At 46.6% G+C, this 15,737-nt stretch overlaps 1 protein-coding gene across 1 annotated transcript in view; it reads right to left on the reverse strand.

Annotated features, from left to right (window-relative positions):
• Nucleotides 1-1,160: 1,160 nt before the first annotated feature.
• Nucleotides 1,161-15,737, reverse strand: part of RALGAPA2 (Ral GTPase activating protein catalytic subunit alpha 2) — a 415,476-nt gene continuing 400,899 nt past the window's right edge. The window contains exons 39-40 of the mRNA XM_075564042.1: nt 7,509-7,548; nt 1,161-4,644 (exon numbers count right to left, since the gene is read on the reverse strand). Coding sequence (XP_075420157.1) covers nt 7,544-7,548 — 5 coding nt within the window. The 3' untranslated portion in view covers nt 1,161-4,644; nt 7,509-7,543. The remainder of the gene's footprint in view (nt 4,645-7,508; nt 7,549-15,737) is intronic.

Genomic DNA, 15,737 nt, shown 5'->3' on the forward strand with positions numbered 1-15,737 from the left:
GCAGTTGAGATTCTGTCGAAGTCTTTGTATGATGTGGCCTAAGATCTCACCTCGGCTCCATAAATGTGATTGCTGTCCCCTCCCCCTAGGTTTTTGTTATAAGAAAATAAAGACTTTATGAGGCATTCATCATAAGTATCTTTTGAGTTTCATATCCCCATTGCAAATTCTGAAGCGTCTTTTAAGTTAACAGAAGGGAATTTGATGAGGCCAGCAGCTGTGGAGGTGCCAGCTGCCCTTCACAATCTGATTTGGTTTCCTATACCCTAAGGTATGGTTACACATCAGGATCCCTCTGGTAGCTTAAAGGAAAGAAAAAACACCTATTGAGGCCCATTACAGACCAGATGAGTCAGGATCTGGTGGGAGTGGGGATAAGTGAGCCTGGGGAAAGAATCTGCACATTCTGACGTGCCACTAAGCTTGGCACTGCTTCTAGGCAAGAAAGCTTCCCACCCCCCACCCCAGGCCAAGTTTTGTTCTATGTAAAACCAAATATAAAAAGCATGTCCTAACTTTGAGCAAGCTCTTGTTATAAGCCCAAATCTAAAGTCAAAATGATTCAGGCCTCAAATGAAGTCATCCTTTCTGGGTCCTCTGAGATGTTTTGTGATGGGTCCTCAACAAATGTTTGCCAAATGGACACGTGGATCCTGTTGACAAAGTTGATGCTCGGTGCTGTCCAGATCATGATGGAAGCTGTCTGCCCAGGTGACAAAAAACTGAGGCCTGGTCGCCAACACTGTCAGCCATACCAACAAGAAGTCGTTGGTAGGCACTTCTTTCCATCCTGTATAGGCACAGCCTTCCAGATTGGCCCCTGGCTCAGAGACATTGTTCCAGGGTCTGCACAGCCCACTGTGGATCTTTATACAAATTACAGCCACAAGTAGGTCAACTTAAATCCATGTGGACAATGATGCCTGTATTCAAGTCCACTGGTGACTGTGGACTGTGAGGCAATTTTAGGTAAAAATATTTGTAAATTTTCATGGATTGGTGTTGGCTACCATTTCTGATACATTTTTTAAATTTTTGGTTAGAAAAATGCTTTTGAACAACTTCACCACTAAATGTAAACCACTTTTTAGTAGGCAGCAGAGAAACATTATTTTATAATCAAACGAGAACTAAAACAAATGAAACGTAGAGCACCAAAGTGCTGTGTATCCATTTTATTAAATTGGAGATATAAATCAGAATTAAATTAGTAGCCACTGATGCTCTGTGTGCTGGTCTGCTGGCATGTGCTCTCAGCTGACACATGTGCTGGGAAAGGTGGATTATACACCTAAACACAAACCTAGATGTGAAGCATTAATTAAATTAAATAACAAGAGAACAGAATTTTAAAAATCACATGATATGCTATAACTTAATTTATAATCCTTATCAATTTTTTTCCTATTTGCACATACTACATATTATATCCTGAAAATAAGAACACATTCACTTACTCTAGATGTTATACACAGGAATTGCGTGCAACTACGACGATGGCTGGTTCATGTTGAATTTCCTTTTTTGATTCAGCTATGCCCCTTCAGCGCATGTAAATATTGACCAGGTCACGGATAAATCAGTAAATGTTTTAAAGTATTCTGTAATCTCCACACGATACAAGTACAGTGAAACGTTGAGAGCCACAACTTGACGGAACTGCCTTGTTTTTCTGAGTCTTGCAAGTTTTTCACCTTTCATCTGGTGGAGTCTGACCGCTTTTCTATTGCTTGTTTCAGTGGAAAAGGTTTAGGTTTTCCTTCTTTGACAGGCTCTTGTGTTATACAGGTTCTGGCCTTCGTATATTTTACCATGTAACAACAGTGAAAGAAGAGCAGGTTGTAACACCGGAGATCAGGAAGACAAGGTTGGCATGACTCTATGGATCTGCATAATCTCTTTTTTGCAAGGCTAAGGGTAACCTATAGTAAGGCTAACCAACCCTGACCATGAATCCAAGGGTCCAAAACCCTTCTCTTTACCCCGCAGCTTTTTAGGAAGTATAGCCTTAACTGCATATAATTAAAGAAATTTGTGACAGTCACTTTATTGCTCTAAACTGCTTTGTTTCGGTCTACTTAAAGTTTTACTATTTAAAAGGACATCATCACATTGTGGCAATGCACATATTTTTTAATTGCAAAAACCTACTCAACTAGACTACAGAATATCCACTTTGAGCTAGGTGGACATCAGCATACAGAGCAGTGAGGGACTGGCTCAGTCTGTCTGGAAGTCAGTGAATCTTTTACCACATTTTGGACAATTAAGGACGAGTTTATGTGTAGATGGATGACCTGTTAATGTGATGGGTCACTGCTGTGGTGCAAGGTGGGGCTCCACTAGGTACTAAACCCTCAGTTTTGCTGAAAGGTATTTATTACAAAAGCACAATATTTGAGTTTCTAAGTGCAAACCATCTTGATCATTTCAGTTTTCCATTTCAAATAACAGAAATGATTTAAGTCCATATGGCCACGGATAACCTGTACCAGCTCTCTGTCCTGCCCACTCCCCTCATTCCATATGTCTACCCTAACGTTGTGTCTGTGACCAGTGGCCCAGGAACAAACAGCCTTGCCGCACTCCTCCCGACTGCAACTTGCCGTTGGCTTGCTCCATCATTAGAGATTACAAGCAGGTCTGATATTCACCACTGACAATTCAGTTTCTCTCTCTGAGGTCAGGAGCACTGATTTGTGAAAATAAAATTAAATCATGCAGCAGAAGTCCTGGGAGTTAAACACATTCACATTTGGACCCTTATTTTCCACTGAAGCCAAGAATTCTGCCTATGGGGTCATGCCTAGAGCTGAGGTTCAAAGGTCTTCCCAGGGACACACAGGTCACACTCCTCTCTGTGCTGAAGGCTGGTATTGGAAATAGGAAGGAAGCAGCTTATCAACAGGTGAAGTCTGAGCTCCGTGGGAAACCCAGGCTAACCAGAATGTCAAAGATATTAATGGGGAGTAGAGAGTAATGCGAGTTGGCAATTGGTTGACGGTGGGAAGTACCCTGACTTCCAGTCACCTTTATGGTGCCATTAAGCATCATGTACGCACACTAAGGCCCACTCATCAAAGAGCCCCGGGTGACTAAGGTTTACTTCTTCTGCTTTGGAACAGTCCTCAAGCTGCTTCTGTCTGAGCATGCTAGGCCTGCAATCCCTTACGAGGCAGAAAAACAATCCTCGTTGGAAGTTGAAGGTCCGTCTCTGATGACAGAGGCTCTCAGTTCTTGCTCATTATTTTGAGAGTGTCTGCCCATTTCACCTGCAGAAATCAGATACGTGCTAAGCAAACGCAACATTGAAGGAAACGACTGAGTCTCAGTGCGAATGCCCACTCTGGGGGAGGTGAGGAAGTGGAGGTAACACCATGGGCAGAGAGAAAGGGGGGCATCTGATTTTGGGGGCTCTCTCTTGGTGGCTGGGCTTCCCTTGGTGCTCTGAGGTTGTGACTTTCAGAAAGACCTGGAGCTTTGAACTGATGTCAAAAGAAGAAAGGTCATTTGGTGGGCAACAGAGTAGTGAACTTGGAGGACCCCATTTGTGAGGCTGGGGCAGTTTGCTAGGGAAGTAGAGGGCCTGTGTAAGAGAGGGTTCCCCTATTCCTGGTGTCCCTGCTGCTGGACAGGCAGAACCCAAGCTGAGGCAAAATGCAAGGTTTATTGACCCCCTTTAAAACAGCCTCATTGCACCCTTGGGAGCCAAATGAATAAAAAGTAAGGATTAACTCCCTTGCTTGAAATCTGTTCTCCTGTAACTCTGTGTGATAAATAATTCTAAGCCTATATGTTGGCCTGCTCTGAGCAAAGGCAGGAGAGCACAATTCCAAGGTGAAGTTTTAGGAGGCAGTTCAACATGGGCATGTGGGGCTCTCACCCTGGCACAGGAGGGGCATAGGGCTGCTTTATAGCATTGGCCTGAGCTGTGTCTGATCGGAGCTCATATGAGAACAGGGCCCTGTATTTCGGGAACCTTCTGAGTACTCTGTGGTGAGAGCATGCTACAGGGTCTGCTGGGTGATCAGGTCTCCATTGGTAGGCATTAGGCACCAGGTGTAAAAACACCCAGAAATGGAGGTAAAATTTCTCCTGAGCAAAAGACCTTGGGGCAAGGTCATCTCTACGATGACGACATTTTTGAGTAAACCATACATGGGAACAGAAGGAGAACTAGAAAAACCAACGCTGACCAAATTCCTCGCATCAATCTGGTTATCGGTCACTTGGCCAGCCCTTCTGTGAATCATGTGGGTTCACAAGAAGGAAAACAAAATAAAAAACCCAAACCCCCAAACACTTGGGAGGTCAGGAACCAACTGTCCCTCTGGTTCCTCACTCCCCCTCAGAATCGTTTCCTAGGGCTCTTTCTGGTGCAGCCACAGCCAATGCCCACGTGACGGTGCCTCGTTTCTGGCCGTCAGCTACTTCGTCTTCAGTGGAAGCCCAGGCTCATGTGGACGCAATCCGAGAAGGCATAGTAAAGCTTGAGAGGGCCCAGTAGAAACACTGCAGTGGGTTTCTCCCTTTACAAGTTGGTTCGTAGGGAGACTTGCTGAGGGCACCACGAGAATGGTGAGGTTTCCCAGAGTCTCTGAGTTTGGGGAGGGAATGGAGGCCCTCCTGTTGGCAGGCAGGTCCCTGCAAAGGAAGCAGAGGCTGAGTTAAGTCAGCGGAAGCTTTTAGAGTCACAGGTTTCAGGGAACAATGATGGAGCTTTGTCCTGAAAAGACCTGCTGACTTTCCCAGACTTGACTTGCCGAGAAGTTTAAGGTCTTTCCACTTAGGTTTCTCCCTGAGCTTTTCTACGGCATAAAAGAAGCTAAGGATCTATTTTTGAAATTGTCTTACTGTCCAATCCACACACACACACACACACACACACACACACACACACGAGATCTGCTATAGTAAGAAAACACACACACACACTTACCCACTGATAATTTGCACAATGAGTTATAGCTCAATTATTCCCCAAAGGAGCTAAGACTAAGACTCAAGGCCGGGCTAAATTGCCTAGCTGAATGGGTCCAGATGCGCAGCCCGCTATTTAGCGCGGGAAGGAAAAGGGAATAAAATTAAAGCCTGCGTATTTTGCACCCATCCCTTCCCTAGGGCGAGTCTGCACCGGCTCCAAGGAATACAGGAATGCCTGCTGCAACACCGGCCAGCCGTTGCTCGCTCTCCCGGAGGAGAGCGCTGGGAATGAGTGTATCATTTCATCACCCCGCCCCTGGTGACACGTTTTTAAATCCTGGTGTAGTGCAAGCAAGGCTTCCGCGCGCAACCTTTGCCTGGAAGCAGCCTCTGAGCATGCCTCATAGTTAGGGTTTGGTCTTGAGATCTATTATTACTGTTGGCATGTGGAATAATTTTGAGTTAATTGGTTCACTGACAGAATCTCTTTTCATTTTCTGGCCTTGCCTTATTGTTTCTGGGCAAAGCCACCAGATTGGTACTTGTAAAGGAGCTTGGACCTGCACAGGCAACTTTCTCTTCAGTGTCCCAAAGCCAATCCTTCCACTAGTTTAGTTTTTAAAGCCAGTTTGCTTCTGACAAAGGATGACAGGTATATTGTCACCCAGGACAAAGAAGGGGTTGTTAAAGCACATGTTTCAATCTTCTCCTAGCTGGGGTGGGTGCTAGTGTTTTAACTGGGTGTGAGGACAGCAGGCAGGCTGAACCTGATTTAATCCCAGATAATATTACATTTTAAGTGCCTTAACTTTTAAAGTGTGTAAGATTTCATATTATCAAGGAGCCCCGCCCTGTGTATACTATAATTAGATCAACTGGGATAGGGGGAAAAACACAAATTAATGAAAGATATAAAGTGGTATTCAAAGAAATCCACTGAAAGAGTGAAGCTTTGTGTGTTCTGGATTCAAAGGAAACTCATTTTTATACTTACAACCCTGTCCCACCTCCCCCGGTACCCAGGGAAGGACTAGGAGGAAAGAGGGGTGCCTGCGTCTTACTGCAGTTTTGTAGGATGACAGATGGCAGAGCAATGCTAATGCAGGCCCAAGGCAGCCCTGGGTGGCACATGGTGTGTGCTGCTCCAAGGGGACAGCTGAAGGCGGTTGGAACTTGACTTCTAGGGGTCAAGGGTCAAGGTTACCATGGAGCAGAGGCAGCCCCACAGTGCCTGTACATGCCCTCAGTCCCCGGCTTTTCCTCAGACTGCAGTTGCTTCTGATTCAACACCGAATCCCATGACTGAGGGGGAGATGGCAGATGTGGAATGAGAAGGCTAGCCACGAAACGGAAAGGCCACCTTAAAATATCATTTCATTCACAGGCCGTCTGGCAGAGACCCACCACTTTGCCCTTTCCTGGTGACAGAAGCTTGGGGTCTAGTCACAGGATACTCACGTATCATTTTGACAGTCCTGTGGTACAGGGTCCTGGCAAATAAATACTTATTCAGGAAGTCCCCATTATTTGGGGGTTACTGTCTAACCTGCCTGCCCATTTCGAACTGAGCACCTCACCTCTGTTCAGCCTGCCTGCCTCTGAGGATGGCTGGGGCCCCAGTTTGGAACAATAGCATGGCTGCAGAGGGAAAGGAACCAGGTGGGTCCAGGGCTACTCTGCTCTGGGGAAGGCTGTTCACCTAGAGTCGAGGTTTCACCATGCCTGCACGATGGACGTGGGATTTTGGAGATGGGTCCAAATGCCTAGGATTTTGGAGATGGGTCCCACTCCCCTAGGTACCAGGGACTGCATCTGTGCCAAACTATGCGCTCAGGATGTGTGGCTCATAAATGATACACCAACTATTGCCCTTCTCCTCTGAGGCGTGTTCCTGCTCCTGTAGCTATCACTTGATCTCCCTCCCACCTGGGAGTCTGGGAGCCAGTGGAGCCTGCAATGAGAGATTGTCAGCCAGCAGACTGCCCCGGGGCTTGCTCGCATACCCAGGGCCAGAGAGCGGAGGCCTAGAAGGACACACCTGGCACTTGGTGGTGTGCCCTCTGGGTCCTAAACCATAGCAACCCCAGGTTCTCCGCCCTCCATTCTCCTCCAGCTCTTGTCAGCTTGTCCTCCCCCAGCTGCCTCCTTTGCAATCTGCCTTCCCCAAAGGGAGGGCTTCGAGACCTTAATTAAGGTCAGTGGTCAAAGGCCAGACCAGAACGAGCCTCATCTTATTGGCCCATCTCAAGATCTTGCTAAGGCTTGGGCAACAAAAAGGCCATAGCCCGGGTGCCCATTGGCTCCCCTGCAGCTCGGCACACAAAGGGCCAGGGACAAAGACATTTTCTGGGAGGGCAGGTGTTGGTGTCGGATTCAGCCCTGGGCTCCGGAGAAGAAAGGGAATCTGAGTTTCCCCGGGCAGCACAGACATGTAGGGGCAGGCGGTTTGAAAGCAAGGGAGGGGGTGTGGGGAACAGCAGAGATGGAAGGGCAGGCATGGGAGAGGTCTTCCATGCAGAGTGTGCTATGGAAGGATACCTGTTAGTAGGTTTGCCCCACTTCCACCCACTTAAGTGGCATCTTACCTTTCTCAAATATTGTAATCAGACCTTTCCGTATTTTAATCTGAAGGGAAAGAACATAAAATGAAATGAATAAAAACATAGCACGCCCCCACAGTACTAGTAATAATACATTTACCACTGGGCTGTAAAGTATCCTCACAGCCCTGCAGGTCATTACCAACTGAGAAATCACTTGGAAGTTCCACCTTGAAGGGCAAAAGACCAGTTTATGCCACTTTTCTAACTTGAAACCAAAGAGCCATTGATGCCCTGTCAGGTAAGATGCAGGTCATGTTAGGAGCCCTGTAGAGTGGGCAGTTAATCTGTTCCCGGGGACTGAATAACAATGGACACATTCGATGTAAATACAGTCATAAGTAGGACTTTTTCAAGGCCTCAGGCACAATCCCTTAAATGTCTATGTCATTATGCTCATGATGCTGCAGTCGTCACGACTTATTTCCAAATTCTCCATCACCCCAAACAGCAAGAAGCTCAGAGCCCCCTCAGCAATGAGTTTTCCATTCCTCTCTCTCCTTTCGGCTCCTGACAAAGTTTCATTTCCCTTGGTCTTGATACATTTGCCTTACCCTAGCAATTTCGTGTAAGTGGGATAGTATACCCTACAACTGTCCTGACAGATTGAGTTCTGGACAAACGACGTTTATCAGTGATATGGATCGTGTCTGGGGGGGGACACAGCTTTAAATGTTGATGTCCCCGTCACCCATCCGCTAAGGCTGGCACTGCAGCCAGTGCGAATTTCAGAGAGCCGGTAGAAAGGCCAACGGGACATTTTGAACATGGGTTCTTGGAGGGTAATGGGGACTTTTCAAAAGCTGTACTTTCCAAACTACTGATGAAAGTCCACTCCAGAATATGGGGTTAGGAATTTCAGGAGAAGCAGACTAGCAAAGCTGCTTGGTTGGTTTTTGAACCGCTGTCATGACTGCACCTTGGCACTGCAGGTCTTGGCACACTCCAGGACAAACATTTCTGGACTGGCTTGTGGAGCTGATTGTTGGTCATAAGCCAAAATGTTTTCCATAGAACCTCTGGAGCAGTGGTTCTCAACCTGTGGGTTGTGACCCCTTTTGGGGTCGAACAACCCTTTCACAGGGTGTTAAGAGTCACCTGATTCATAACAGTAGCAAAATTACAGTTATGAAGTAGCAACGGAAATAATTTTATGATGGGACGGGGTCACCACAACCTAAGGAGCTGTATTAAAGGTTGTGGCATTAGGAAGGTTGAGGACCACTGTTCTAGAGAATGTAATTATCCGCATTTCTTCCCTCCTGTTGCCCCTCTCCTCCAGCAATGGAGTGTAGAATCTTGTTTCTGTTCATGAGAGGCGGCAAGCCTCAACCAGGGCTTGCCCTTAAGTTGGGGAGGTTTTCACTGTCCAGGGCCCTGTGCTCCTGCCCCTCTCCAATGTGAGCACAGGGACACTTTATGAAGGGGCCCTTGATCTCACTCCCCTGCAATTCCCTTAGCCTTGGTTATGCTGTGCACACAGGCACCTGATTGGTAGAGAGCAAGAAACCAGATGGCACGGCTAACAATGGAGGACTTGTTTGTAATTGCTGATGAGGACTGGTTTGCTCCTCTCCCCAGTGCATCCGCACACATAGCCTGATGGGGTGTGCTGGACCAAAAAGATTGTCTCAATAACTGTGATGCATGCTTGGGCTAAGGAGATGCAAAATCAGTTGGGGGTTGCCTTAATTATTCCATGGTGCTCAAATGTCACTTGCTCTTGACACCCATGCAATGCCACCAAAAGGCAGCCCTAAGAATTGTAACAGAGGAGTAGGCTGGCGGCTCCTGATAGCCTCAACACCTCCTGCCCCCCTGCCGGCATGACCACCATGCTAGGCAGTGCTGGAAGGTACCTGAAGAGGGCACTGAGATTAGAGATGATGGATGAAAAGGGAACATGAGGCTTGTAACAATCGGGGAGGGGGACAAACTATTAGTTCATTCTCTCATCAGCCAGGTACCTAGTGTGTGCCAGGTCCTGTGATGCTGTTCTTGGCTTGGGGCTCACAGCAGGAGCAGAACAGATAAGCCCTTCGCCTGTGCTGTGCATGGAGGAGTCACCGCATGTTTTAATTGGGGTGATCCAGGTGAAACTGGGTACTTGGGAAACAAGACAATCTCACCCTTTGTAGCACACATATAAGTATGGAAGTTATCTGCGGGTTTTAGGAGGAATAACAAAGAAAAGGTTAAGAAATGTTGGGTTACCGCATTAATATTGTCTTAAATGCAAAGTTTAAGTAGTCATGTCGGGAAGCAAGAGTTGGTCCCACTCATAGACACATCAGCTGAATGAAACTCATTGGGAGGGAATCTTGAACAGTTTAACTGATCTCAAATGGCTAGGAAAAAGAGTTTGAACCAGGGGAACATCGAGCAGTGGTTCTCAACTTTCCTAATGCTGCGACCCTTTAATACAGTTCCTCGTGTGGTGGTGACCCCCCAACCATAAAATTATTTTCGTTGCTACATCACCACTGTCATTTTGCTACTGTTATGAATCAGGAGGCTTCTGTGAAAGGGTTGTTTGACCCCCCAAAGGGGTCATGACCCACAGGTTGAGAATCATTGCTCTAGCAGATGCCTTTCTTCAAGGGCCCAGTGTGACTTCTATGACACTTGGGATGTTAACAAAGAGTTAAAGGAAGCACAGGGTGCGCTGGGACTGCGTTAGAGTTGTGTGTTCCTTGTGACTCCACCTGTAGAGGTTTCCAAGAGGCAGTGGGTCCTTCTGGGGCATACTTGCATTTTCTCCCTCCTCACTGGCATAACAAAGGAGCGAGGATCAAGCCCCTTTGCTCTAAGAGAAGGCTGCTATCTGTGACAGCCATCAGGGAGAATGATGGGCAGGGTCACACAAGAAGAGTGATTGCCTCCCCCTGGGTCATTGTTACTCAACAGTCAATGTGGGAAGTTTTCAACAGGCTCAAGAGAATGAGGAAAGAGAATGGTTTTGAGAATGAACCAGATGAGGGAAACAAGCGACCAGTGTTCCGCTTTAGGTGAATGCTGAACATCTGAGCAGTGGGAAGGTGGATAGAGTGGGAAAGCAGAGAGCTGTTGGTTATTCAGATCCTTGGAATGGCTCTGAGGAAGGAACAGGTGCAGGCAGTAGATGGAGTAAGCCTACACACTCAACATTGGCAACTCAAGATCAGTAGGAATTGGCCAGGCTAATTAGCATCTCCACATGGTCCAAGTATAGCTTCCAGTATTTTCAGTCTAGCAGCAGTGGCTGTGTCCTCCTGGGCCTGGCTTTGGGCTTGGCTGTCTTTTTTGGCCCTTGATCTTGCCTATCAACTTTGGTTCTGAGACAGAAAGCAAGGGCAGCTGGGCCAGAGGGAGGGAGGGAGGACAAGAGAGCACACATTCTTTGTGCCTGCAGGTGCATACACATGGGCACTGGGACAAAGCAGGCAAGTGAAAAACACTAGTAAAAAACACATCGTGGCATTTTTCTCTTCCCCTTCCACAACTACAATGTACTTTTCTGGATCTATGACTCAGTTGAACAGGTCTGGGTGTCACCCTTCTTAGGCCCCAAGATTCCAAATGAATAATAATCATGAAAAGCTGTTCATTTTACAAGGCTGAATTTACATCTCAAAATGATAAAACCATCAATGATTGTTCCCCAAGCATTATTCATAATAGCCCAAAAGTGATAATAAATGAAATATCTACTAATTGATGAATAGATAATTAAAATTTGGCACATCGATACAATGGGGTATTTGACAATAAAAAGGAATACTGGCTACAACATGGATGAACGCTAAAAACATGCTAAGTGGGATAAACTGGTCACAAAAGACTTTAATGTGGTTCCATTTATGAGAATAGGTATGTCTAGGCAAATCTACACTGGTGCCCTGGTAAAGTGCTCAAGGGAATGGAGTTTGATAGGTATTAGAAGGATGAAAATATTTTGAAATTAGATTGTAGTGATGATACTGAACAACTCTATGAATATATTAAAACATTTCACAATGAAGACCTTTTCCCTGGATATTTCCATATCGCTTTTTTTATGAAAAGATCATTTTATTGAAACAAACTCTTATTACAGTCCATACATCAATTGTAACAAGCATATCTGTACATATGTTGCCCTCCTTCTTTTCTGGACATTTACTTTCTATTGAGCCCTTGGTATCAGCTCCTTTCTTTTCCCTCCCCACCCCACCCTCGTGACCCCTTGATAGATTTTAAATTATTATTCCTTTCATATCTCACACTGACTGCTGTCTCCCTTCCCCCATGGTTTCTGTTGTTCTCCCCCCTGAAGGGGTGTGTGTGGTTGTGTGTCTATCATTGCAATCGGTTCCCCCTTCCTCCCTTCCTCTCCCAACCTTCCCCCCACCCTTCCAGTATTGCTATTCCCATTCCTGTTCCTGGATTCCCTGTGTCATGTGCTATTAGCTAATATCTGTACCTGTGCACACGCTCTGGTCTAGTCCGAAGTGAGAGGCAGCACTGGGGTCATGATAGTGGGGGGTGAGGCAGCCTCAAGGAACCAGAGGAGTATTGTGTGTTTCATTGTTGCTTTACTGCCCCCTGGTTGACTCACCCTTTCCCTGTGATCCCTCTGTAGGGGGTGTCCCATTGATAATGAAGACATTTTTAATATGTGGATTCTTCCTGTGAGCTTCAGATGATTTCTAATGTAGGAAATGTTTTAGTTAACTGTTAGGTAAATTTCTCGGATATGTTTGTCAAAGTGGGTATGCATTTGCCACTATATCTATCATATGTAGGCTATATAGAGTCTATAACCTGATTCTTTTGTCTTTGGGAGGAACATTTTCACTTGGCCACACAGGTCCTGGTTACCCAGCCCCGGCGCTGCCGGTGTTACAGTTCCCTTTTGTGGGTATGCTCCCCAAACCAGGAGATCCCAGTGACCTCAGAGGCTCTGCTGGGGTGGGTGTAGGTGGGTGTAGTAAGTTTGATCCAGAACAGAACGGCCCAAAGACTCGAGTCTGGTCTTTTCATGATCCACCACTCAGCAAAGGCAAAAAAATCCCTCACGTCTCCATTTCAACTGCAAAGCAATGTTGCCCCGCTGAAGGCACAGACTGGGGGCAGAGGGTCCTACCAGCTGCAAGTCTTACACACGTGAAGAGAAAGCCACGACCTGGTTGAGAGACCACACTGGTTAGACTGAAACAAGGTCAAATACGAAGCTCCTCTGGATCTTTATGAGGCACTCTTTCTCCTCAGCTAATTCTTTGTATACCCAGGCAGCGATCTGCCATGATGATTCAAGATTCACTCACTGCTGGGGCGAGTCTTGCACATTTCTTCCTATTTTCTACCATTTGCACCTTCTGCACAACGAGGTGGAGGGCACTGTGCTCCCTGCGCCTGCGCAGTCCAGCTTTGGGGCTGCTCTTCTCTGGCAAGGGGATGAACCCTAACCCTGAGGGTTCTGCTAGTAGTCACAGAGAGTATTTAGGGGAGACTACCTTTTTATTGCTACAACACCCACTCATTCAACAAACACGTTCTGACATGACTGCCGTGTGTCAGGTGAGGCGAATACATTGGTGAATGATATCTAACTAGTTCGTCTCTTTGCCCCTCACCTTACTTGTGTATTCTCCCACAGAGGCGACAATGACTTTTGTGTGAACCATGACACAGGTCGTGTCACCCTGGCAGCTATCCATGCATCACTCTGTGGAATCGCCGAGGTCTCTTCTATGATCTGCAAGGCTGTGCAGCCTCTGCTCCGATTACTTTCCTTTCTCTCTGCCCCCATCCCTCTGGCTTCCCCCTGCTCCACTGAATGTCCCACTGGCTCCCCCGGGGCTTTGCACTGGCGCTCCCTGTCAGATATCCAAATCGCTCATACTGGAGACATGGCTGAGAGAGGAATTCTCATCCCCTGCAAGCTTTTGCTCAAAGGCCACGTTCTCAGAGGGTCTTCCTCGGCTCCCTGTTAGAAAGCGCACCCCTAGCCCATGTTATTTTTCTGAGTGTGACTCGGGACCTCCCCGCCCTGTTGCCCTCTTCTCCCGAGCACTCGGGCCAGAGGAGGCTACTGTCCTTGTCGCCCACCTCGTTTTGAGGTAAGCCGTGGGGAAGGTAGCCATGCTGTCTTCGGTGTATGCGGCTTCATACTTCATGTTAAGTAGGCAGTAAATAGTTATGAGAGGAACATCCTCATGGGGCTTGTGCGATGATTGAGGAGTGCAGTCAGTCAGTGCTCCTATACACTTACGCTATACCATAAGAATGTGTGTGGATGTGTGGGTGTGCGTGTGTGTACAAACACAAGACGCGAACAGCACACGAGTTTACATTTTTCAATAGGGCTTTTAGTGAACAATCAGCCTCGGGTCACTGAGATAAGTAGTGTAATCAGGCTTAGTGGCCTGCAAATTCCTATTTATGGCTTCTTTTCTTCCCTATGGCGATCCTTCTCCTCTGGGACTCTTGGGTCTGTTAACGTCATCTGCTGAGGGGCCCCTGACCTCAGAAAGCTGTGTGCTCCGATGTTACTGAGGGTTTTGGCATTAACTGGGGTCTGGTTATTTCTTTAGCTGCTTCTCCAGGCCCTAGGGACGAAGCTAGGGGATAGGGCTCTTAACTTCCTCACGGGGCCCTGGTCATATGTTGGCCACAAGGGCTAATGAACCATCCTTGAGCAGCAGTGGCAAGAGTGCCCTTCTTGCTTCTGCTGGATCCCAGGGTTACGGGGCTAGGAGTCTCCCACTTGAGTCCTTACAGGATGGCTTCCCTAAACTGCTGGAACTCCCACAGAGAAGGCAGTTCTGCTCATGAGAGGATGTCACCGACAATGCTGTTTGTTCTCTGTAACAGGTAACAGGGCTGTGCACTGGGAGGTATAGGGACATAGTCAAGTGTGGCTTTGGAGAATGTGGATTTATGCATTTTTCACTATCACTTATATTCTTGAAGTGGTCACATGGGATTTTACCTATTCTTGGCACTCTTTATAATTATATAATACATAATTCTCTTACATATTGAGAATAAATTTTGGCCATGGCGATGCTGTAAAATATATATATTCCTCAAAGTTAACTGACATGTTCCTTATTTTTAAAGATTTTGTCCTCATCCTTTCAGCTTAACAAGAGCTTAAAGGTTCATCAGAGAAAAGGAACCAGCTTTTCTCTTTATTTTGCTATTTTAGGTCAGTTCCTGGTTACCAATCTAGATCCTGTTGGAAAAGGACAGTACAAACTGTTCCTCCTTCCAGAAGACTTAGGCACTGGTAAGAGAGGTTGCCTTTGGCCTTGCTTTGGCAGCTGCCAAATGTGAAAGCAGGAACACCCATGAGATTTCTAGGCGCCTGCATCATGGCTGAGGTGTACACGTGCCTCTTGGAAGAATGAGAACACAAGGCACAGCTGTGGCTCATAAGCAACATACACCGAGCTCAGAGCGCTAGCTTCTTCTAGAACCAACTTCTCAGAGCTACTTAAAATAACGGATAATTAAGAATCATTCCCAAAAATTGTCGCTGAGAAAAATTCTTGGTAGCTGCCAGTCATCTCTGGGTAACTGCTGAGGTGTCCCAAAGAGCACAATCAACAGGCCAGCGGAGAAAGATGCCACTGGCAGTGGGACAGACATAATGTCACGATTTCACAGAAAGAAGCAGCATCTTCAAGTTCTTTCAAAGGAACAAATTAAATGTAATGCTAGTGTTTTACAATTCCACTGCAGAGAGTCCACAAACAGCCCAATCTCCCCGCAGCCTGGGTCAGGATGGCTTCCTGAACCTGTCAAGGAGTCTAATGCTCAGTGGTCTCCATTCTGAGGCGAGGTGGCAAAGTGCAAAATCAACTGGCAAGATGCTCCTTTGAATGTTGAACACATATTAGGCATATTTTGATTCCTTCCCCAGCCCCTTTCTCAGGGAAATTAGTTCAAGTGAACAAATCCAAACTACTGACCAGACTAATCCAAACAATATGACCCATGTTTGTCATATGGTTACACCTGGGCACTACTGATTTGGGTTTATTAACTAATAGACTTTCTTTCTCTGTGTGTCTGTGTGTGGAGGGGTGAACATGTATGCATGAATGCTTGCTTGAATTCTCCAACAAGACCATAAGCTCCACAGGTAAACAAAGCCCTTCTTAGTGGAACTGCGAGAGGGCCAGTTCAGAAAGAGCAAAAGCTTGGTCATCTCAAATAGGTTACATCATTTCTAACCAGTCACATGGA

The sequence above is a fragment of the Tenrec ecaudatus genome, chromosome 12 (genome assembly GCF_050624435.1).
Source record: "Tenrec ecaudatus isolate mTenEca1 chromosome 12, mTenEca1.hap1, whole genome shotgun sequence".
Taxonomy (NCBI): domain Eukaryota; kingdom Metazoa; phylum Chordata; class Mammalia; order Afrosoricida; family Tenrecidae; genus Tenrec; species Tenrec ecaudatus.